The following is a 25,388-nucleotide window of genomic DNA, read 5'->3' on the forward strand; positions in this document are numbered from 1 at the left end:
GACAATACCAAGGACCCATCGGTCCGAAGTGATGGTTTGCCAGTGAGCATAATACGGCCTGAGTCTGTGGGCAAAGGGCCAGTTGAGATCCAGGAGGAAAGGAAGAGTGCCACCCTCATGCGCAGTGTCAAAAGGATTTTTTATTATTTTGGCCCTTATTAGGGCCTTACTGGGCCCCCGCCGAAGACCCTGAACGGTTGCGGCGGTTTGGGCCTCTGAACTGCTCCCGACCCCTTCTAGGTTGAGCGGGTCTGGGGGGTTGTCTAGGAGGCAGCTGAGGCTGCCGCTGGGCCTGACGCCGAGACTGACGCCTCGAGGTCTGTGGGGTGTGGAGCCCTAGGACCGCAGCGTGGCCCTGGAATCTTTCAGGGCATGCAGCTTGTCATCAGTTTTGTCCAAAAAGAGGCCAGCACCGTTGAAAGGGAGATCTTGAATGGTGTGCTGGGCCTCTTGGGACAACCCTGACGACTGAAGCCACGAGGACCTTCTCATCACTATGGCCGAGGCCATAGCCCTGCTAGCGGCGTCCGCTGCGTCACTAGAGGAATGCAGGGCCGCTCCTGCCACTGCAGCGCCCTCCTTGATCACGGTCGTAAAGTCCGCAGCCTTGTCCTGGGGTAGGACCTGCGGGAGGATCTCGACGAGTCTCTGCAGCGAGGACCAGAGGTTGAGGTTGTACCTCCCGAGGAGCGCCTGGTGGTTTGCGATCCTCAGCTGCAGAGATGCCGTCATGTAGATCTTGCGGCCAAACAGGTCTAGTTTTTTGGCCTCTTCGTTCTTGGGGGTGTTACCCTGACCCCCCTGTCTATCCTCTGGTTCACTGCGTCCACTACCAGTGAACATGGTGCAGGGAGATTATATAAGTACTCCACCCCTTCGGTGGGTACAAAGTACTTTTTCTCGGCTCCCTTGGCAGTAAGGGGAACTGAGGCTGGGGTCTGCCAGAGGGACTTCGCCACCTTGAGAACCCTCTCGTGGATGGGGAGGGCTACTCTTGATGGGCCTACCATCCCAGAAACCCCGAACAGGGGATCCTCCTCCTCTGAGAGCTCTTTCAGATCTAACCCCAAGTTGCTGGCAACCTCCTTCAGCATGTCCTGGTGAGCTCTAAAGTCAGGTAATGGAGCCCTGCGATCCCGGGAGGTGACATCATCCGGGGACGAGGAGGACGACTGAGGAAGTGGCCCTGTGATGGGGCCTTCCTCTGGGTCTGACCACCCGTCGGAGGGATGGTCCTTATCCTGCTGGGTCACAGGAGGAGGTGGTCGCGGGGCCGCAGAAAAGTGGAGTGAGGCGGTAGCCTGGCCCACCTGTGTACCCCAGGGACCCCAATATGGCCACTGCCAAGACCCCTGAGGCCACGCTAGAGCTGGCATCGGTGCCGACTGGGACACCCGGTGCTGGGAACTGGAGCCGGAGCCGCTGGATCTCCGCTTACTCCCTTTTCTGGGAGAGCGGCTCCTGGAGGACGAGGACAACGGCAAACGTCGGTGCCGTCGGTGCAGTGCCGGCGTGGAGAGGAGCTGCTGGAGCCCAAGTGTCTCCTCCTTCTTGACGACTTGCATCAATGTTTGCCCCCCGGAGACAGAGAGCGGTGCCGTCAGTGCCGGCGTGAGGATCAGCGCCGACCAGAGGAGCGGGACCGCGGGGAGTGGGACCGACCACAGGATGACGCGCGCGTCGGTGCCGGAGGCAGCAGGAGTAGCGCCGGAGCCTGCGGTGCCGGTGCCGCCATGTAGGGCACCGGGATCCGCGCCGGGCTGGGAGCCGGGGATCGGGACCGGTGCTGTGTGCTGCGGTGCCAAGCCAGACTTTCCACGGAGGATTGAGAGGTAGTCCTTCGTGAACTCCTCGACCTCCCTCGGTGCCGCGGTGTCGAGGAGCTTGACTCGGTGCCGGAGCTGGGAGGGGAGCCCGCACTCTCTACCCTCTTTGACCGTCTGGGGGGAGACTTGGACTCCTGTCTCGGCCACCCACCGGGGCCACCCAGCGCAGGTTTACCCCGAGATGCAGGTCCCCTAACCCTCGGCCGAGGGGGGGACAGAGGCATGGGCAGGCCCATGAGGGCGCGTGCCACGGCGAACGCCTCCGGTGTCGATGGTCCTTGCAAGGGCACTACCCCACTCCGCAGAGTCGGGGAAGGCTCCCTGCGTGGAGATGCCGGTGCCGGAGTAATCTCGACGGCACGTGGCTGGGGCAACTCCTAACTCCCCCGGGGTTGGGTCGGTGGTGCAGGTGTGTCTCGGTGCGCAGAGTCTTTGCGGCGCTTCAGTGCCGGGCCCTTGGTCGACGACACCAGTGGAGCACTCCGCACCTAGGAGACGCTCGGTGCCGCAGGTGAACGCGCTGGTTCGGAGTCCGGATGGAGGGCGGACTCCATCAAAATAGCCTTCAGCCACGCTTCTCTCTCCTTTTGGGTGCGTGGCTTGAAGGCTCTACATATTTTACATTTATCCCTGCGGTGCTGCTCCCCGAGGCATCAGAGGCAGCAAGAGTGAGGATCACTCACAGGGACAGGCTTAGCACACTTGGGGCAAAGTTTGAAACCCGCTGAGCCAGGCATGGCCCAACGCGAAGAAAAATCCCTGAGGGTTTCCTAACTATCTACTACTGAAGGCTTTGTTTTAAACAACTAAGTACTAAGGGGCTGCGACTTGCAAAGCAAGAGGCAATGTTCCAGCAACCGTCAACAGGCAGAAAGAAGGAACTGAGGGCCCGCGGGGTCGGCAGCACCCTATGTACCACGGCATGAACGCGGTACTCCAGTGGGCGCCTGAGCCGACCCTACGGGGCCTGCTAAGGGGAAAAAAGTTCCGGGAACCTGTGCACGGGGTGCGCACACACCTATAATGGAATGGATATGAACAATCACTCGAAGAGAGAACCTGAGGCGTCTGATGAACTTGTTCAGACGGCGGAGGTCTAATATGGGCCTCAGGCCCCCCTTTTGCCTTGGGAATGAGGAAATAACGTGAGTAAAACCCTTTTCCCCTTTCCCGTGGAGGAACCTCTTCCACTGTTCCAAGGCAAAGGAGGGAATCCACCTCCTGTGTAAGGAGTTGCTCGTGAGAGGGGTCCCTGAAGAGGGATGGGGTAGGGGGAGAGTCCGGGGAGAAGGCTGTAAGCTGGAGGGGGTAGCCCCAGCGGACTACACCGAGGACCCAGTGGTCCGAAGTAATGTTCCGCCACTCGGTGTAGAACGGCCGGAGTCTGTAGGCAAAGGGCAGGGTTCGATCCAGAGAGACGGGAGAAGTGCCACCCTCGGGCGCACCCTCAAAACTGCCACTTGTTATTATTCCCCTTGGCTGGGCCTTGCTGGGGCCTGCCGAGGAGCCCTGGTGGTCGCGGCAGTGGGGTGGCCTGTATCTGTCTCGACCCCTCCTGGGTTGAGCGGCTCTGGGCGGCAGCCTAGGGGCAGGCTGGGGCTGGCACTGGGATTGAGGTCGAGAGTGGCGCCTCGAGTCCTGTGGTGTATAAAGCTCTAGGGACCTCAGAGTAGCCCTAGAGTCTGAGGGCATGCAGTTTATCATCTGTTTTTTCTGAGAAGAGGCCAGCACCATCAAAGGGTAGGTCCTGGATGGACTGCTGGGCCTCTTGTGACAGGCTGGAAGACTGCAGCCAAGCAGACCTGCGCATCACGATGCCCGACGCCATCGCTCTGCTAGCGGTGTCCGCTGCATCACTGGTCAACTGCAGAGCTGCCCCTGCTACTGCAGCACCCTCCTCAATCACCGTAGTGAAATCCCCCACCTGGTCTTGTGGTAACGCCTGCACGAACCTCTGTAAGGAGGACCACAGGTTCAGGTTGTATCTGCCAAGGAGCACCTGATGATTGGCGATCCTCAGCTGTAGGGCCCCCGTAGAATAGACCTTGCAGCCGAAAAGGTCCAATTCTTTGTAATCCTTATTCTTGGGGGTATTGTCCTGGGACCCCTGCCTCTCTCGTTGATTGGCGGCATCAACAATGACAGTACCCGGAGCGGGGTGGGTGTATAAATACTCAAACTCCTCTGCGGGAACATAGTACTTCTTTTCGGCGCCCTTGGACATGGGGCAACCGATGCAGGGGTTTGCCAGAGGGCCTTGGCTAGCTTCAAGACCCTCTCATGTACTGGCAGGGCGACTCTGGAGGGCCCTGCTGACCCCGAGACACCAAAGAGGGGGTCCTCCTCCTCAGACAGCTCCTTGAGCTCAAGGTTCAAATTACTAGCCACCCTCTGGAGCAGTTCCTGGTATGCTTTAAAGTCAGAAACTGGCGCCCTATGGTCCCTGGCAGCCGCATCGTCAGGGGAGGAGGATTGTGGGAGGGGTCCTGTGGAGGGACCCTCCCCAGGGTCCGATTCCTCCTCCAAGGAATGGCCCTTGTCTGGTTGGCTCGGGGCGGGGAAGGGGGGTGCAGGTTGGGCCACTGAGGAGTGGACCGACACCGTACCTTGGCCCATCTGGGTCCCTCAAGGCCCCCAGTATGGCCACTGCCAGAGTCCATGTGACCACACCGGTGCCGGCATCGGTACCGACTGGAATACCTCCCGATGATGGTCACGGGACCCCGAGTCGCTGGAACTCTTGTATCCACAGCCTTTGCCCGCCTTTGTTGACGACCAGCCCCGAGACGATGACAAGGTCTTGCGACGGCTCTTCCCCCTCGGGGACTGGGAGCGGTGTCGTCGTCTCGGTGCTGGTGCCAATTCCGAAAACTGTGATCGGTGGTACGGTGCCATTGCCGCTGTGGGTGCCGAGTCCTTCAGCACCGGGATCCTCGCCAGACTACGGTCCGGGGATCGGGTCCGGTGCTGTTGTGTGTTCCGGTTCCGGACTCCTCGCCGGTGGCGGGGATCTGGACTGGAGCTGAGCGTGTTGGACTTGGGAATCGGGATCCGTGCCAGGCTGTGTGCTGGGGATCTGGACTGGTGCCGAGCGCGTTCGGTGCCTTCGGGTGCCAGGATCTGCGTCAGGTTGCGTGCCGGGGATCTGGACCGGTGCCAAGCTGGACTCGGTACTGGAGTGCTAGAGCTGGAACTGTGACCCCCCGCACGAGGCGGAACTGTATCGGCATCGCCTCGTGCTTGAACCTCTCGACCGCTCTCGGTGCCGCGGTGTCAAGGAGCTCGACGACTCGGTGCAGGAGCTGGGAGGGGAGCCTGCATTCTCTACCCTCCCTGACCGTCTGGGGGGAGACTTCGACTCTTGTCTCCGCCAGCCACCGGGGCCACCCAACGCGGGTTTACCCTGAGACGCCGACCCCTGCACCCTCGGCCGAGGGGGCGGAGGCGTAGGCATGCCCATGAGGGCGTGTGCAGCCCGGCGTCGACGGCCCTTGCAGGTGCGCTCTCCCACCCCCAGGAGTCGGGGGAGGCCCCCTGCGAGGAGATGCAGGTGCCGGAGTAATCTCCACGGCACGCGGCTGGTGCATCTCCTGACTCCCCCCAGGCTGGGCGGGCAGTGCGGGGGAGTCCTGGCACATTGTGTCCTGCTGCCTCTTCCTTTTTGGCACTGGGCGGGTCGACATTGGTGCCGGTGGAGCACTCCGCACCAAGGAGACGCTCATAGCCGCAGGGGAACGCGCTGGTTCAGAGTCTAGCCGAAGCGCAGACTCCAAAAATATGGCCTTTAAACACGAGTCCCTCTTTTTGGGTGCATGGCTTGAGGCCTTAGAGATCTTGCATCTGTCTTTTCTATGCTGCTCTCCAAGGCAGCGGTCATGAGGGTCACTCACGGGGAAAGCCTTGCCGCAAGCTGTGCAGGCTTTGAAGCCGGTTGAGCCAGGCATAGCCCAGCCTTAAGCCCCTGAGGGCTATCTATCTATCTAACACTTAATTAGTTGTTAAGTAGCATAGTTATTAGCATTAACAGTCACTTATCTAAACAGAATGCTATACAAAGGGGATGCTACTTGCTAGTTAGCAAGAGGCAGACGTTCCAGGATCCGTCACAGGGGGCGCCTAAGCCAACCCTACGGAGCCTGCTAAGGGGAAAAAGGCCCGGGAACCAGAGCACGGGGTGCGCAATCACCTATATTGGAATGGATATGAGCAATCACTCGAAGTAGAACCTGTGCTTAAAAATTGTCCAATGAGAACAAGGGCTTTGTTTGTAATCCAAACATTGCATTCCTGGCATGGCATTATAACACAAATGTGAATGTGGCTCTAACTTTCATAGAATCATAGAAGATTAGGGTTGGAAGGGACCTTAGGAGGCCGCTCAAAGCAGGACCATCCCAGCCAGGGCTTTATCAAGCCGGGCCTTATTTTCATAGATATAATCATCATCATCCAAGTGAACAAAGTACAAAATGTAAAAAGTATTACAGTGAAAAGTTTTAGATTTTTAAAATTCTTTTTTGTACCTTAAGGTGTCATTGAAAAAACAAGTAGACTAATAGCAGAATTTGGTCCATCATTTTTAACCTATTTTAACCATCATTTCCCCATAAATTAAATGTCATTAGATTTACAGAACTGTTAACAAGCACTCAAAAGGCAGGTTAGTCTGATTAGTTCAGGTTCCTAATCTCTGCCATGTGCTCCTAGGGCATGGCGGCTGGGCTGGAAAGCACTGGGTTTCCTATGAAGTCTGCAGAGCAAGAGCTGTCACTTCCCCTTTGAGCCCAACTGCTGCACACCAGATTTATGCTACAGAGACCGCTGATCTCAAAGCAATTGAAGCAAGTTCTCGTCTAGGTAAGTGGTTACTAACATCAGGCTCAAATAAAGCAAGACAGCTTCTGAAGGCAGTGCTGCAACAGAGCTCTTGCTGGAGGAAAATATACTTCTGAAAAACTAAACTGAAAGAGTTACCAGGACAGTTGACCTCTTTAAAGAAAGAAAAGTAGAACAAGAGCAAAAGCAACAACCCATTAAACCCAGAGAAGAAATGAACTGCACAGAAATTAAACTCTACAGCTACGCTGAAAGTCACAAATCTGACCCGGGACAAGCTAGCCACCACCTGGTTCAAAGGGGACACAATTCTATCACTGGAATTTTAAAAAGGCCACTAAAGGCCAAATCATATCACTCCTTCTCCACACTCCGAGAGGATGACAACACGCAATAGGGCAGATCTCCCTTGTTAGCCATTAGAGTGCAATATGTTGTGAAAAGGCAACGTGTCCTATTGCAGCACATTCAACTTCACTTAGGCAGCAGAACCCTGAACTCTGTGGTACAACCTTCTAGGCCATCTTCTCCCCCTCGCTGCCCAGTACAATCAGCACACTATCACAGCAGCACTCAGGTTGATACTAAATTATAAGTATTTTACTACCTCAACTTTGTTTGCCAGAGATTTTAGCACTGAAACATGCAGCATGTTAGAAGCTGGAGAAGTGGGAGGTTTTGGCAGCTGGTGCATTTGGTCCCAGGAAGACATGACAGGTTATTTCGGCAGATGGGGAGGAGGAAAGAGACACTACTGAGAGCCTGTTAGTAGCAGGGAGAGGGCACAGCTTCTTTTAATGTGGGCAGCAGTGAAACTGACAAGTCATGTGAATTACTCTACACAGCTAATTGATAAAAGCTAAAAGAAGCAGCCAATGCAGATATTCAGTGGGGGAGGATAAAACATGGGAGGCTGGGAAAGGTATAGATGAGACAATCGAAACCTCTCCAACAGTCAGAAGACTCTGGGGTGGGAAGGGAGAGAAAGCACAAGTCTGCAAATGCCTTACCACAAGTGGGACTTGCAGCAGTGAAGAGAGCTCATCCTGGTCTTCAACTGAAGTCTTTGGGTGCACAAGTCCTCCCTGGTTACTAAAAGCACAGTAACTTCCTACCAGAACCTGGTCTGCAACAGTCTGTCTGAAAACTTCTACTTTGAGCACATCTGCCAAGATCTCTTCAGTCTCCTGTAAATACATAAAATGAGAAGTGTGTCTCCTTGGCACAAATGTTATCTCAGAAATCAGAATATTACATAAAACCCCAAGTGAGCTGAGATGGGAGTGGAGCTATGCTCTGGAGAAAACTTGCTCAAAGTGTTTTGGAAGCACCTATTGTGATTTTTGAGAGCTCAGATTTTCATTTTAGGGATATATTAACTAAATCTGCTCTTAGGTCCAACGACAAAAAGCAATTAGCACTTCATCATTCACCTCCTTGACCTGCCAGCCGACTTCAACACTGTCAACCATGCTCGTCTTCTTCGATCTTGCCTGCCCATCCATGCCTTGGTCAGCTTGGAAGTTGAAGCTAAATAAATTCAGACTGGCAATATGGTGTAAATTTTTACCAGTGAGAATAATTAACCCTTGGAACAATTTACTCACGGTGTAATGGATTCTTCATCACTGACATTTTTTTAATCAAGATTGGATGTTTTTCTAAAAGATCTGCTCTGGGAATTATTTTGGGACAGGTCTCTGGCCTGTTTTATACAGCAGGTCAGACTAGACCACCGTGGCTCCTACTGGCCTGGGTATCTATGAATCTTCACCTATCATCTTTATGTTCGATTCTTCACAGACCCACCTCTCCACTCCAAACTTGATGTCTCCTATTCAAACTAAAACCTCAGATGGTCTATCATGGCTGCTCATGAGTGTTTAGCTGTCAATTTAAGCTCAATATGGCCAAAACACAGATCTTAACCTTTCATCAAAAATCCTCCCTCACCTTGTGGGTAACACCATCTTCCCTAACACAAAGGCCTATCATGACTGGGCATCCTCGTTAGTGCAGCCCTCCCTCAAGACTGTGTGACCCATGTGTTTGCATGTTGCCACTTCTTCCTGCAAAAGATCTAAGACCGCCCTTCTTCATCCCCACAGTTAAAGCCCTTGTCTGGGCTCTCACCATCTCACATCTCAATTACCGCACCCTCCTCTGCTCCAACCTTGACTTATCCCATCTCACCTCACATCCATTTAAAACTCTGCTGCAAAAGGTGAATTTTCCTGGCTCCTCCCTTTGACCATGTCACCCTCTTTGCATCCCTTCACAGGCTCCCCCGGCTCCATCACATCAAACACAAAGTATTTGCATTCACTTTCAATGCCCTTCACAGCCTATTCCCACCCAACTTAGCATCTCTCATCCTATCAAGATGTTGACTCAACTCCATTCGGCCATTAATGGAGTTAATGGGTGGCCTCCTCCACCCACTTGCTAAATTTTCAAACAAGCCCCTTCCTGCTTCCGCCCATACACATGGAAGAAACTCAAACTACCACAAAGCCATCTCCCCTTCTTGTCGATCTTCATGCTCCCTTCCACTGTGACATCTCAAAAAACAAATTAGGCAGCTGGTGGCCTGAGACCACCGCTTATCATGCTGACCAATACTGTCTATTTGTTTCCTTCTACCCCCCGCATCTGTTTGTTGTATTTAACTGTCTTTTTTGCCTTATACTTAAATTGTAAGCTCTTTGGGGCAGAGACCATCTCTGTTCTGTGTTTGTACAGTGCTTAGCACAATGAGGCCCGAAGGCAAAACAAGCAATAATAAGAGTTCAACAGGTGAGATCCCCAGCACAGAGAGAGAATCTTTTCCCCAGTTCAGGTGCTGAATGAAATATATATTTGCTCAATGGGAACAGGTGTAAGAAAGAATTACATTGTCTCTTCTTTCAAGCATGGGTACCAAATCCAATAGTTAGCACTAGACTTTGGCAGCCCTCAGTGACAATCTGATTAGTAGCTGACTACTTCATAACCTTGTGTAAGCAGAGGGAGGGGAACACAGACTGTGCGACACCCTAGAAAGGAAAGACACTCAGACAACAGAAAACAGCAACAAATATTGCCTCCACCAATACTTTGCACTCGCACATCATCTTCTATCCAAGGATCTCAAAGCATTTTTCAAGTTAGAGCATTAGATTCTTCATACACTGCAAGCTCTGTGAGGTAGGGAACCTTCCCTCATATGCATTTGTACAGCACTGGTCCCAACTGGTCTGATGAATGAGTAAGACACCCGTGGGGTATTCTCTCCTAAAGAAACTGAAACACAGAAGGCTAAATGACTAACCCAACATCACACAGGGAGTCTGTGGCAGAGCTAAGAACAGAATCAAGTCTCCTGACTTGCAGAACTGAGCTTCAGCCACAAGATCATCCCCGAATGAGTGTATGAGAGAACATGCTTTTCTGGGCAGTTTGCTAATCAGGTTTTTGTGGACAGAGTGGTAGATGCCCAGCAGCATAGGAGACAAGGAGCTATTCCTCCAAGGTGCAGCCCCTCCAAAAGGGACTCATAGGCCCTGCACTTCACTTCTCCTAGACACCTTCACTTAAGGACATAGGACCCTGTTGGACCCCAACATTATCCTGGGAAGGGAAAATATGAAACTGTCCTAAAGAGAGAAACTGGCTAAGTGAGGAAGTAAAGGAGACAAATGGCCGCAGGAGAAGAACTGATTGCCTTCTATGAAGAGGTGACTGGCTCGGTGGATGTGGGGAAAGCAGTGAACGTGATATACCTTGACTTTAGCAAAGCTTTTGATACAGTCTCCCACAGCATTCTTATCAGAAAGTTAAAGAAGTATGGGTTGGACAAATGGACTATAAAATGGACAGAGAGCTGGCTAGAGCATTGGGCTCAATGGGTAGTGATCAACGGCTCCGTGTCTAGCTGGCAGCTGGTCACAAGTGGAGTGCCCCAGGGGTAAGTCCTGGGGCTGGTTTTGTTCAACATCTTCATTAATGATCTGGAGGATGGGGTAGATTGCACCCTCAGCAAGTTTGCAGATGACACTAAGCTAGGGGGAGTGGTAGATACCCTGGAAGGTAGGGATAGGATACAGAGTGACCTAGACAAATTGGAGGATTGGGCCAAAAGAAATCTGATGAGGTTCAACAAGGACAAGTGCAGAGTCCTGCACTTAGGATGGAAGAATCCCATGCACTGCTACAGATTGGGACCGACTGGCTAGGCAACAGTTCTGCAGAAAAGGACCTGGGGGTAACAGTGGATAAGAAGCTGGATATGAGTCAGCAGTGTGCCCTGGTTGCCAAGAAGACTAATAGCATATTGGGCTGCATTAGTAGCAGCATTGCTAGCAGATAGAGGGAAGTGATTATTCCCCTCTATTCGGCATTGGTGAGGCCGCATTTGGAGTACTGTGTCCAGTTTTGGACCCCCCATTACAGAAAGCATGTGGACAAGTTGGAGAGAATCCAGCAGACGGCAACAAAAATGATTAGGGGGCTGGAGCACAAGATTTATGAGGAGAGGCTGAGGGAACTAGGCTTGTTTAGTCTGCAAAAGAGAAGAATAAGGGGGGATTTGATAGCAGCCTTTAACTATCTGAAGGGGGTTCCAGGGAAGATGGAGCTAGGCTGGTCTCAATGGTAGTAGATGACAGAACAAGGAGCAATGGTCTCAAGTGGCAGGGGGGAGGTCTAGGTTGGATATTAGGAAAAAGTTTTTCACTAGGAGGGTGGTGAAGCACTGGAATGGGTTACCGAGGGAGGTAGTGGAATCTCCATCTTTAAAGGTTTTTAAGCTGCGGCTTGACAAAGCCCTGGCTGGGATGATTTGAGATTAGTCCTGCTTTGAGCAGGGGGTTGGACTAGATGACCTCCTGAGGTCCCTTCCAACTCTAATATTCTATGATAACTGAAGTAGCCTATAGGACTAGCCTGCTTGCTTGCATATATATCTTTCCTTATAGATGGTTGTTTTATTATAATAGAGTCAGAGTTATATTAAAGTATTTCAGCTGTAATGCAAGGTACCCTACAGGCCTGTCTTGGTTATTTGCCGTAACTGCTTATCTCATGGCCCTTGCCCTATAAAAGCTGGTTAGCTGTTCAGTGCTGTCTTATCTCTGGCTGCATAGGCTGACAGCTTATGCAAACTCCTTCTTGCTCACTGGGAATTTCCTCTGCTGCTCTGCGTTTAGTCCCAAGCAATAGGACCTTTGTTTAAAATGGCTTTGATCTCTTCTTCACTGCTCTCTGGGAGTGGTGGCTGCTTTCCATCCCTCTGTCCCCCCCCTTATGGTGCACATTGTTGGCAGTTCCTGATGATCCATACCTTACCACTTGCTTACTTGCTGCATCTTGCAGTTACCCTGGAGCCCAGCCTCATTCAGGGGCCTGCTTCTAGCTTTTCAGCCATGCACTCCGGCACAGCCAAACTCTATTTGGAGCACTGGGGAGTTAGTTGTTAATTAGTATCTCTGTTGTTAACTGGGGGTTAGTTGCTGGATTAGTATTTCCAAAATACCACTGTATAAAAGCTAAGGCAGTTAGCATACGTATGTTTGGGACCTTTGGACCAGATAAATAATGATGAGTTAAAGGATAAGACATATATGGTTATAACCTTTATCCTAGATAAGTCAGGAGGCATCAAAACCGGGGGGGGGCTGTCACAGGTTATGCCCCGAGTAAAGTTCACAGGTACACCACAGAACCCACAAAAGGGCCAGAAATAACAAAGGTGAGATAAACAAACCGTCTGGAACCATCTGGACAGGATAAGGATATGTCATTAATACGCACGAACCTACCAGCCTATAGAATAAGTGTGCCCTAATAATTTGGGGGTGAAGAATCCAAGTTTGGACTTAGGAGGACCCATATTGCTCAGGGTATAAAAAGGGGCAAATCGTATTAATTGGGGCAATCAATCATCAGCTACTCCTTCTTGAAGTTTCTTTAGTTACTGTTAAGATTTTTTTCTTCATTTATACTTAGTATTATTTGTAGTGTTACACTTAGTCTTACAGCTCTTAGTCCTCGAGCATTGCCTAAGCTCTCTACCCCTCTACTCAAGAGTTGAGGAAACAACATCTCTCTCAACCAGGTCATCAGGAAAGGGTCAGAGTATATTAATCCAAAGCATAGCATAGAGATATACATATCACATGAGTCTCTAAAATAAGACTGTATTCCCATACGTTAGATTATTCATTTTCTTTTAATCAGGCATTTGTCTATCATTTTATGTTATCTTAATAAAAAAGTTTATAAAATTACACAAATTTGGCTATCACTGTGAACTTTCCTGTCATGCACCCCGGGGTCCCTATAAAACTCTTCTGGAGCCTGATTCCGGGACAAGAACCTCATTATCTTCTGACCAGAGCAACTGGCAAGCCTATAACCCCGTTCAAATTACTAAAACACCCAAAATCAGGCTACACTGACAGACCAAGAACCAAATTGGTTTGCAGTAATGAACTTGTTTAGTAAGCACAGAAGTGTTGGAGATGCTAAACCTGCAGGCCATGGGCTCCCAGGCATAGTGGAAATTCACTTGGTAGGAACCAGCCAACACAATACAGGGTGCACTCTGCTAGCAAGGAAACACAGAATTCAGGATCTAGAAGCTTTTCCTCAGTCCCAACAGCTAAAACTCTCTTATCTCCCATTTCACTTCCACAACCTTTCTGTCTGAACTCCCTGGAACCCACAATCCTGGAACCCAGTCCAATCAAACCACTGCCCCCAATTATCTGCCCCACCCTATCTTGCTGTATTACGCCTCCACCCCCTTTGGATTGCCTGTTTTCAACTGCATCACATTCTCTTATTCATTTCAAAGTGGTGTACATCTCTGTTCCTGCCTGTGTGTGTAACCATCTCTTACCATGCCCCCTCCACCACACCACGATAGCCTTTGTGCCTCTTGGTCCCCAACTTCCATTTATCTGCTTTCTTCCATGCTGTCCCTATACTGGGATACAAGCTCACCACCCCTCCCCTCACTCAAACCCCTAAAATCCCACTCATCCACACTGTCCAGAGTGCATCCGGATGAAAAAAATCAGCTGCAGGTTAACCTTCCAGATGCATACATGCCTAAAGCGAGTAACCACCTGATAGTGTCGTCATGGCCCTTCTTCTCCTTCATTCCATTCCCTCCCTATTACACCCCCGCCATTAGTCCCAGTATGTCGAACACTAGATCGTAAACTCTTCAGGGTAGAGCTTGTCTTTTTTATCTGCCCTCTAAATAAGGCTGAATGAAAGGCAATGAAAGCTGAATCTTGAGGCAGCCTTTCAGAGCAGACGCCAACTCTGCCATTCCTCTACTGTGACGACCGAAAGACTAGGTAAGCTCCCATGCTGTACAGTGCTATTAGCATGCAGCCTTGTGTTACTCGCATGAACTGGAAACATTCAGACCAATATCCAGTAATTGTAAGGTCCAGCTTTAGGATAAGGTTCGCTTTAAAGGTCTGCCATTTACCCTGTCAAGGTCTGGATGGACAAGTGCTACGTAGTCATTGCATGTGGTCACATTGCCCAAGGCGGAGAGCCGCTCCTCCACCCGTTGGATTCGTACGGAGTCTGGCAGGCTGTTGCGGATGTGCTGAAGCTCCTGGTCTGTTGTACTGCTTGGGACTAACAGTCCATGTCGGTTCCCTAGGAGAAAAAAGGAGCTCTGCTTCAGACCAGGTCAAAGGTGTTCACCCGCTGGGCTTGTCCCCTTCCTAGCCTTCACACAACTTGGTCTTTGGGCTCCTCAGGCTCACCCAGCCCCTCCCCCAACATACACAGGTTTCAGCACGGCTGAGGCAAAGTTCCCACTAAAAACCCACCAGCACCGGGGGGGTCAGAATGAGACCGGAAGATGCATGTGTGAGCAGCGGGGGGATTAGAAAAGGGTTAATAAGGAAACAGTGACAGGTTGGTGGCACCACTGTTACTGCCTGTAGTCAACTGCACAACAAGGTTCTCACAGTGAGCATGGCAGAACCCAGCCCACAGGCATGGCTCATCAACAAAACCAATATCCACTGGAAAAAGTGCATAGGTAGGGAGCATTGAACATGCAGAGAGGGTAAATAGTGACATCTGAAACAATCCCTCTTCTGTTGTATCCTTTTGGCGAGGCCCTTCAGGCCAGGGACCAGTCATCTCCAAATCACCTAGCAAATCTGGGGTCACAAGCTAAAATAGCCGCCTTGTGCCCAAGCAGCCCTAAAGATGGGGACATAGCACATCGTCCCCAATATGCAAAAATAAAATGCTGACAGATGCATAAGAGGCTATATGCATTCACCAGTAGCCAATGCCAATGTAAGGCCATTGCAAAACCCTAGGTTAAGTTGCTGACAACTTTCAACACGCTCCCCCTCCCCCACAGAAACACTAACAGTGACCAACAAAAACTGCTTTTTGTGCCATTTTTCTGCCATCTAATGCAAAACCTGAAAGGCTTTGTTTCTGCTTGTTTTGCTTTCGCATGAAAGACAGTTCTTCTGTTTTTGTTTGTGGACTCTGGGAAGAACGAGAGAAGAGCTTAGTCCCCTAAAGTTAAACAGATGCTAACCAGATTTAAACAGTGATTAAAATCCCATTTCCCCTGATTTATTCATGTTTGCATCTCGTGAAGCAGAACACCCTTAGCTCCCCAGTCACTGGGAGAGTCCTCTAGCAAAAACAGCAGAGACAAGACCTGATTTATTTAAAAAAAAAAAAAAAAAAAAAAAAAGCATAACATTTTTAAAAATAACACTCTCCTTTTCTATCAATCACAAAGAAACATAAAATGATATGGTTTTCCATTTGCAGGTCACCTTTAAGATACTTCACTTATCTGGGCTCTGGCTCAGAGATGGGTGGGTTTGTCTGGTTGTTTTTTTTTTGTTTTTTTTGGGTTTTTTTGTTTTTAAGTATAAGCAAAAATGATTTGCCCATTTTAACTTTAAAGAGATTTTGTCAACTTGATTAGAGAATTTTAAGAGGTGCCCCCTTCCATGTGGGGGACAACAGGAGTGTTACAAGTATCTTTTTCCCTCCCCTGTTGCTGTGATAGCTATACGAACGGGGGGGAAGTGCTGTCAAGCAGACAGCAATAAAACAAACTTTTCACTAATCTTTCAGTGCTAGGAATCTGAGGTGTTACTTATAAGAAGCAGAAAAACATTTTCAGACAGAAGTGTGGTTTCAGTAGACGCCCTTTTAAGACACCCCATTTCGTATGAGTTCTAGCCAAGTCCATTGTTTTGTGCAATAAGGAGGAGGATTAGGTGCTTTGCTAAATTTGACAAAAATGACTGTACAAGTGAGCCTGGAGCACAGATGGTGTTGCCCAATGGGTGACAATGCAGAAAATGACGAGTGGGCTACTTATAAGCCACATGAACTATTGAAGATGCACAGTAAGATTTACTCTCTGAAGAGCAGGGCAATTTAAAGATAATGTACAAAGCATTTTCTTGATAAACTGGGCCTCTTAAGGTACGTGTACACTGCCATAAAAATCCAATGGCTGGCCCGGCCCAACTCACTTCGGCTCGGAGTCTGGGCTGAAAAATTGCTGTGTGGATGGCTGGGCTTGGGCTGGAGCCTGAGCTCTGGGACACTGCAAGGGGGGAAGGAGACCCTGAGCCAGGCCAGCCACAGTTTTTAATCACTGTGTGGATGTACCCTTAGTTGCTGTTGTTTCTTTATGAGGGAGAAAATCCCTGAAAAGAATGATTTGGGTTTTTTTATTTTTAAGATATTTTTGCCTTTAAAAAAAAACACCTTACACATCACGAATGTCCAATCTGGTCTATCATGGTTTACTTGAGGGGTATCTGAGTCTCAGGCCGCGTTTACTATGCAGACCGTGTATTAGAACCTTTCCCCAAAATGTTAAGTAGGTGTTATTAAAAAGAGTTTTAAAACAGTCTGATTAAAATTCACTTTCCCTTCTTGGCCCCTATTACTTCAGCTTTTCACTAGTCCCCCAGTGACTGAGGTCTCAAAGAGCAAACAAGACCTGAATTTCCAACATAAAACACAAGCGGAGGGTAATACCTTAAAAAACCCAAAACCTTCAAATTGAAGTGAAAAGAACAGAAGCACCGATTTTTCCCCCTTTAATCAGAAACGAAATGTTAGACCACTAAATCTAATTGGTGTTTCCAACTCTGCTCATTTCATTACCTAATGTGGCAGAGCAATAATAATCAAGATCTGTCAAAAGCTTCTCCAGACCAACTGAGAAGGTACAAAACATTCTGTCTCCTCTCACTGGAATGGATTGTAAAAACAAGAGCTGTGTCTGGGTTACATGCAAGTGAAAGGAGAAAAGATGCTTTTGCAGTTTGTATTTGTAATAGCTAGATGCTTTAGCTGATCCATTAATGCCCACCAAAGCAGAGCAGTCCTTGGGGATTTATCAGCAAGAGAAACTTATGTGACATGCAACTCCGCCCCCACCACAAGTAGAAGCATGTGAATGCTGCAGATGAGTGGTTATATGATTTCCCGCACCACCACAACAGAAGCCAACCTCTATATGTCACAGTACCCTCCCCCTTACGCTTTTTTTTATTCTCAAGTTGATACATTTTTGATTTTGGAAACAAATCTTCCCAGTTCCACTCCTTTACACTACCCTCAGGCCTGGCTTCTCTCAACAACTTCTGCTCGCAGAAGTCAGAAGACAAGCCCCTTTGGGTTCACGGGGCTGTGTCTGCAACCTTTGTAGGTCTCCTACTATCCCTATTTGTCACAGCTCAAACTCTAACCTATTCAATATGGGCATGGGCTGATCCTAGGCCAGATCCAGTTACAGAATGATTTGACTTATAGTGCAGAACAACAGTGTTAAATCGTGTTAAATGACATCCCAGCCCCATTAAGAGCACACCACAAAGGTATCAGCCTGAAGGACGACTTACCCACACACATTCTCCCAATGATCCGACATCCAGCAATGGAGGCGTGAACAACAGGGATGGTCTCAGATAGCTCCCCCTCAAAGATACTGGAATAAGAAAAACAGTGGAATGATGCTGCAAAGCAAAGAATGACATATACAGAGAATCCCATTCAATCCAGAGAGACTCAAATCCCAAGGGAAATTAAGTCAATATGCCTGAGGAGGAGGACTGGATGGTCATGCCTTGTTTTACAAAGGTGGGTACTTTCATTTTACAAATGGGGAGACAGAGGAGCAGAGAAGTTCACTGACTTGCCCAAAGTCTCCTAGTAGGTCAATAGCGGAGTCAGGAACAGACCTCAGGCTTCCTGAGTCCCAGTTCAGTGTGCCCTGTCCACTAGACCCGCATGGCCTTCCGAACTAACACGAATTAACTTCCTGTTAAAATGACTACTAGAATTTTTTGACTGTGTCAGCAACACAGTGAATAAAGAAGAGGCTGATTTAATTTATCTGGACTTTCAAAAAGCCTTTGACAAAGTTCCTCACAGGAAGCTAGTAAGGTCAGGTCTACGCTACCGCTTAAGTCAATCTAATTTACGTCGCTAAGAGATGTGAAAAAGAGATTCCCATGAGTGGAATGGGGGAGTGGTAGATACCCTGCAAGGTAGGGATAGGATACAGAGTGACCTAAACAAACTGGAGGATTGGGCCAAAAGAAATCTAATGAGGTTCAACAAAGAAAAGTGCAGAGTCCTCCACTTAGGAAGGAAGAATCCCATGCACAGCTATAGACTGGGGACCGACGAGCTGGGCAGCAGCTCTGCAGAAAAGGACCTGGGGGTAACGGTGGATAAAAAGCTGGATATGAGTCAGCAGTGTGCCCTGGTTGTCAAGAAGGCTAATAGCATATTGGGCTGCATTAGGAGGGGCATTGCCAGCAGGTCACGGGAAGTGATTATTCCCCTCTATTCGGCATTGGTGAGGCCGCATTTAGAATATTGTGTCCAGTTTTGGGCCCCCCACTACAAAAAGGATGTGGACAAGTTGGAGAGAGTCCAGCGGAGGGCAACAAAAATGATTAGGGGGCTGGAGCACAAGACTTATGAGGAGAGGCTGAGGGAACTGGGCTTGTTTAGTCTGCAAAAGAGAAGAATGAGGGGGGATTTGATAGCGGCCTTTAACTACCTGAAAGGGGGTTCCAGGGAGGATGGGGCTAGGCTGTTCTCAGTGGTGGCAGATGACAGAACAAGGAGCAACGGTTTCAAGTGGCAGTAGGGGAGGTCTAGGTTGGATATTAGGAAAAAGTTTTTCACTAGGAGGGTGGTGAAGTACTGGAATGGGTTATCTAGGGAGGTGGTGGAATCGCCATCTTTAGAGGTTTTTAAGCTGCGGCTTGACAAAGCCCTGGCTGGGATGATTTAGCTGAGGTTAGTCCTGCTTTAAGCAGGGGGTTTGACTAGATGACCTAATCTTCTATGATTCGGTCCTCCATCACCTTTATCATACCCTTCTGGCCCATTAAAATTCGCTCGTGGCTCTTGTTTCTGTCCTGCCTATCTATTTTATAATTTTCATTTACAGTCTCTTTCAACACCCTGTGTTCTTGTTTTTTGGCCTCTGAGGTTTGGAGCACTTCTAGAAATAGGTCCTCCTTGTTCACTTCCTTATCTGGCAGAGGCGCTCCAACATGTGTAGGGGGTTCCCCTGCAGGCCACATCTGCAGAAGAACAAGAAAAAACAAACAGAAGCATGATTTTTAGTGCACTCACAGCACTGAATCATTACAGTAAAATACACCTCTTTCTTACTATCCCTTGGCAAGCACACAGCTCGGCCAACTCCTTAACATGGCGAGTTCAGCCCGAGGGGGAGAGAAGCTCACAATGGGGCAAAGGGTCTAAGAGATTTTTAAGGGGATCACTGCAAGCAACTTGGGACAAAATTTTAAATTCTGCCACCATTTTCCACAGGTGGGGGTCATAGAAGCCAATATCTCACTCCTGAGGGTAAGCAAGGATGCAAACGTGCATCTTCAGTATGTGAGCAGCTTCAGACCAGGTCCATATGCTCCCTGCACAAGTGATTGCCAAGTGGCACAGGAAAATTTCCTACAATGGGGGAAGGAACAAAGTAGCTCTGCCAAGGACCCTTTGGCAGAGGATTGCCAAGTACCTCCAGGTAAGTTTCTTAGAGATCTGTGCATTAACACACTTTTCCACAGCACTGCTTAGCTGCACAGGGGAATGAGAAGCACACACAAACAGCTATTCTTGTACATTTCTATCCCTTCACCCATTTCAACAAAGCAAAGAACAGCTCTACCTCATATAACGGAGCAGTATCAACTCAGAAAGATCACTTACCAGAGCTCCCCTCTCCTATATCATGTGCACCAGAGACAGGAGTGCTGGGACTGGCTCGAACCCGCCAGTGTCAAGAAGAGGTACTGGCTCCCTATGGTACCAGATGACCCTGTCACCTGTCCCACCTCATCCACGACTTCATCCCTGGGATTGAGTCTGCTTTCTCCAGCTGCACCAAAGTACCCACAGGGCTCTTCAGAGTGGAGGTTGGGTTGCCGCTGAGGATGACATCCAGCTCCTTACAGAAGCGGCAGGTCTTCGGAGCAGCACCAGGGCAACGGTTTGACTTCCTTGCCTTCTGGTATGCCTGTCTCAGCTCCTTTATCTTCACAAAGCACTAAGGCATGTCCCGTTTGGAGCCCTTCTCCTACATGCCATAAGATAACCGACCGTAGCTACTGAAGTTCTTACAGCTGAGGTGGAGCTGGGACTGCACAGCCATCTCTCCCCATATATTCAGCAGATCCAACAGCTGCAGCCTGCTCCAAGTGGGACACTGCTGTGTAGAGCCACCATGGGAAGCAGCTGGGAAGATGTAATGTGAGCTCTCCATGCCGAGCAAGCTGGAAGTGGAATTTCAAAAACTCCTGGGCCTTTAAAAGGGGAAGGTGGATGGCTGTGTACCTGGGTACAGGGCAGCAGAGTTCAAACTGCTGACCAGAGCAGTCAGGATGGGCATTGTGGGACACCTGCTGGAGGCCATTTACAGTGACATAACAAAGCGCAGTGTCTTGACACTAACACTTTTGTCGATAAAACTTTGCCACAAAAAGCTCTACACACACCATTCATCAAGGTGGTTTTATTTTCTTGGCAAAAGGAAGGTTGTTGTATGTACACCACTGTTTATGTTGACAATACACTACAGTGGAGATAAGGCCTAAGTACTCATGGACTGAGGGGTGACACACAGTCATGGGTTAGAAAACAAGAATGACAGCTCTAGGGTCTGTACTAGGACCCCTGCTGTTTAATGTATCCATCAATGATCTGGATAAAGGGAAGACCAGTGAGGTAACAAAAACTAGAGACAACATTTTTTGAGTTTACCTCTACATTAAGCCTAATCAGCATGTGTGTGTGAATAAACCACCCCCCTTTCTTTGCAACCCTCCATGGATTAGACACCACCACCCTCTACTTCCAAGCAAACCTAGACTGCAAGACAGAAGTAGTATGTGCTGTAGGGACGCAAGGGGCTGCCCAGCACTAAGTGAAAAGCAGACAGGGAAACCTGATCACAAACCCCGAGAGACCTGCCGCCAGCCACAGGCAACTGGAGCTGGGGAAGACGGCCCGGGGAGTTGGAGGGGGTTGAGTGTTTCGAGGCCGGGCCCGGCGCGGGGGTTGGGGGGGGGGGGTGTTTCGAGGCCGGGCCCGGCGCGGGGGTTGGGGGGGGGGGGGTGTTTCGAGGCCGGGCCCGGCGCGGGGGGTTGGGGGGGGGGGGGTGTTTCGAGGCCGGGCCCGGCGCGGGGGGTTGGGGGGGGGGGTGTTTCGAGGCCGGGCCCGGCGCGGGGGTTGGGGGGGGGGGGGTGTTTCGAGGCCGGGCCCGGCGCGGGGGTTGGGGGGGGGGGGTGTTTCGAGGCCGGGCCCGGCGCGGGGGTTGGGGGGGGGGGGGGTGTTTCGAGGCCGGGCCCGGCGCGGGGGGGGGGGGGGGTGTTTCGAGGCCGGGCCCGGCGCGGGGTGTTTCGAGGCCGGGCCCGGCGCGGGGGGGGGGGGGGTGTTTCGAGGCCGGGCCCGGCGCGGGGGTTGGGGGGGGGGGGGTGTTTCGGGCCGGGCCCGGCGCGGGGGGTTGGGGGGGTGTTTCGAGGCCGGGCCCGGCGCGGGGGTTGGGGGGGGGGGTGCGAGGCCGGGCCCGGCGCGGGGGGGGGGGGGGTGTTTCGAGGCCGGGCCCGGCGGTTTCGAGGCCGGGCCCGGCGCGGGGGGTTGGGGGGGGGGGTGTTTCGAGGCCGGGCCCGGCGCGGCGCGGGCCCGGCGCGGGGGTTGGGGGGGGTGTTTCGAGGCCGGGCCCGGCGCGGGGGTTGGGGGGGGGGGGTGTTTCGAGGCCGGGCCCGGGCCGGGCCCGGCGCGGGGGTTGGGGGGGGGGGTTTGGAGGCCGGGCCCGGCGCGGGGGGTTGGGGGGGGGGGGTGTTTCGAGGCCGGGCCCGGCGCGGGGGGTTGGGGGGGTGTTTCGAGGCCGGGCCCGGCGCGGGGGGGGGGGGGGGGGGTGTTTCGAGGCCGGGCCCGGCGCGGGGGTTGGGGGGGGGGTGTTTCGAGGCCGGGCCCGGCGCGGGGGGGGGGGGGGGGTGTTTCGAGGCCGGGCCCGGCGCGGGGGTTGGGGGGGGGGGGTGTTTCGAGGCCGGGCCCGGCGCGGGGGTTGGGGGGGGGGTGTTTCGAGGCCGGGCCCGGCGCGGGGGGTTGGGGGGGGGTGTTTCGAGGCCGGGCCCGGCGCGGGGGGTTGGGGCGGCCCGGGCGCTCTGACCTGTAGAAGTTCTCGGAGCCGCCGATGGCCACCAGGCAGTAGCAGTTGGTGAGCTTGGCGAAGCAGCCGATCTCGTGGTTGTTCTCGAAACTGGCGCGGACCGCCATGGCGTGGACAGGAAGGCTGGGCAGCGAGGACAAGCGGCGCTCGGGGCAGTAGCGCACGCGGCCAGCACCGCCCCTCGCTCGCGGTCGCTTCCGGGTCAGGGTCACCCACCCACACCCTGCCAGCAAGCAACAAGCGCCCGTGGCGCGCGGCTAGAGCGGCTCCCACCCTTCGTCTCTATGGCCTAATGGCAGTACAGCGCGCCGCCGGGCGGGGGGGGGGATGCTGAATGAAGCGACGCCTTCCAACTTCCCGGCGGCGAGGGCTCGGGAGCCGGGCTGTGCCCGCGAGGAGGGAGCTCGGCTCTGCGGCCCCGACGTGCCCTGTGCGGCAGGCAAGGGGCGGCCCCGGCCCGCAACTCCCCGTGACTCCGAACTGGTGTCCGCCCCGCCCCGCCGCTGCTCGTCAGACTCTGTGACCGCCATTTCTGTCGCGGGACGGGACGTTTCTTGCGGCCCCCAGTTGCTCCCTGTCAGTGGGCGCGGCGGGGTAGGTAGCGGGCGCAGGCCAGGCACTAACGCGGCCGCGCCCGGCCAGGCCGTGGGTGTCAGGTTTCGAGTCTGTACATTAGCAGAACGGGTCCCGCCTGGCGCAGTCTGACCCGTTCGCAGCGGTCCGGGAGCCCGGCTCTGAGAGCGGCTGACGGGCCGTGTCACAGTGCGCTGTCTCCCGCCCTGGCTGCGGGTTTATCCCGCCGGCTTCCCACTGCCCAAGGACAACACACACACCCCTGGGGTTTTTTGGGTCCCTGCTAACTCAGCTGTTCTTCACACTCTTAGGTGGCCTCTCCAGTTCTGTTCGTGCACTGCCACTGCTGCAGTTCATCCTCATTTCTCCTTCCCTCCACTAGTCCCGCTTTTTATAGGATGCCTTTTTTACTCCGATCGCTTCTTTTACGTAGCCATGGTGCTACTTTGCTTCCTCTTTCTGTGCTTTTTAATTTGTTGTATACATTTACTTTGCACCTTTATTAGGGTGTCTTTTTCAAACTCGTTCTATGCAGCTTGCAGAGATTTCACTTTTGGTGCACTACCTTTTATTTTGGTTTAACTAATTTGCTCATTTTTGTGCAGTTCCCCTTTCTGCAATGAAATGCTGGGGGGTCTGCCTTGTAGTTTTTCTCTCCCCAAAGACATATTTTTCTGGTATAATCACTATTACCAAGCAGTTCAGCTATATTAATCTTTTGCATCAGATCAGTGGTCCACAACTAAAGCAAGAATTTCCTCTCCTCTTGTGGGTTCTAGGACTAGCTGCTCCAAAAAACAGTCATTTAAGGTGTCCAGAAATGTTATCTCTGCATCTCATCCTGAGATGACGTACCCAGTCAATATGGGGATAGCAGAAATCCACCATTATTGTTGACTTTTTTATTTTTATAGTCTCTGTAATCTCCCATAGCCTTTCACTATCATCATCCTGGTCAGATGGTCGGTAGTATATCCCTACAGATATATTGTTATTAATGAAGCATGGAGTTATCCAGAGATATTCTCTTTTACATTTTGGTTCATTTAAAATTTTAACTTCATTTGACTGTATGTTTTCTTTCACGTATAGTGCCAATTCCACACCAGGACGACCTGTTGTGTCCTTATGATATATTTTTTCCTCTGGTATTAACTGTGTCTCATTGATTATCCTCATTCCAACAAGTTTTTGTTATGCCTAATATAGCCTTAAGTAGAAGTATTTCTTTAAAAATCTAAACGTTTTATTATTGTAACCAGGTATATAATCAAGAACATTTTATTTTTTGTTCCAACATTTCTTCAAAAACAAGCATGTAAACATGTACAGATAGCATAATAAACATCTTTTTTTCTGTACTCGAATGATAAAATTCAATTTTTCTATTTTCATTTATCTTCCAGATGTTACTCCAAGAAAAAATTTTTCTCAATTAAAACAATTATACAGTGTGCACATTTGATAAACATCTGAACTACTTACACTTGTTGCACCTGTATTCTTTCTTCTCATCATGTCGGTTTTCTTCATTTGTTTCCTCTGGAAAGCAGGGCATATGTGCCAACTACTTACAAGACTTACACTGGACCTTTGATAAGTAATAGATGAACAAATTAATTCACAGATCTAGTAATGATAACTATCAGTTCTATTCACTGGTACAATTTCATAAATTATTCATTCATTGTATGTACAATCACTACTTAAGAGATTGGTATTGGCAGCAGTGAAAATGATTATTAGAGTGGAATTATTACAAGAATCCTGATCCTTAGGCAGGTAATTAGATTGAGTCTATATGTAACTGGCTAAATATTAGGCTATGATTTTTATTATCGTACTACAAATAATTACATATCTGCTCCATGGTATGGTGTGTGTTTCTCATATAATTTTGTGTTTCTTACCATCATGCAATCAGCTTTTTGTGGGCAAGTGGCAAAATTGCAGTATATCACAGTACTCTTCCACGCTGTCTGAAAAATCAATACAATGTACTCAACTGATGATTATGGGGTGACCAAAACACTACATACAAATCTGGATGTATTCTTTAATGGCAATTATTTAAATTAAGCAACAGGCTTGCAAATATGGTTGGGGGGCCTTTATAATAAGATTTACATTTGGTAGTCCAGTCTACTTTTCTCTAACTTTCACTTTACTGCTGGTGGCTATAATGATCACAAATTACATGTCACTGGTCTGTCAATAGCAAGCATTCAAACTCTTCACATTTTTCAGTACCTGAAGACATTATTCAGACATTGTCACCATTATAGAGCCAAACCTGTGACATAACCCACTGAAGGTGTATTCAGATAACTGTTTGTTATGTGACATAATTCCACTCTTCCTGTTATCTTCCCATCTATTCTGGGCTCAGCTGGTATAAGGTAACAAAGTTATTACCTGACTCCATAATTAAA

At 50.5% G+C, this 25,388-nt stretch overlaps 1 protein-coding gene across 1 annotated transcript in view; it reads right to left on the reverse strand.

The window, feature by feature from the left end:
• EIF6 (eukaryotic translation initiation factor 6) overlaps window positions 1-22,638 on the reverse strand; it is a 35,055-nt gene extending 12,417 nt beyond the window's left edge. The window contains exons 1-4 of the mRNA XM_067546869.1: window positions 22,384-22,638; window positions 17,576-17,661; window positions 14,146-14,321; window positions 7,673-7,849 (exon numbers count right to left, since the gene is read on the reverse strand). Of these exons, the coding sequence (XP_067402970.1) occupies window positions 7,673-7,849; window positions 14,146-14,321; window positions 17,576-17,661; window positions 22,384-22,490 (546 nt within the window). The 5' untranslated portion in view covers window positions 22,491-22,638. The remainder of the gene's footprint in view (window positions 1-7,672; window positions 7,850-14,145; window positions 14,322-17,575; window positions 17,662-22,383) is intronic.
• Window positions 22,639-25,388: the final 2,750 nt, after the last annotated feature.

This window comes from Emydura macquarii, unplaced genomic scaffold (genome assembly GCF_026122565.2).
Source record: "Emydura macquarii macquarii isolate MOO-44397 ecotype Brisbane River unplaced genomic scaffold, CSIRO-AGI_Emac_v2 contig_1170, whole genome shotgun sequence".
NCBI lineage: Eukaryota > Metazoa > Chordata > Testudines > Chelidae > Emydura > Emydura macquarii.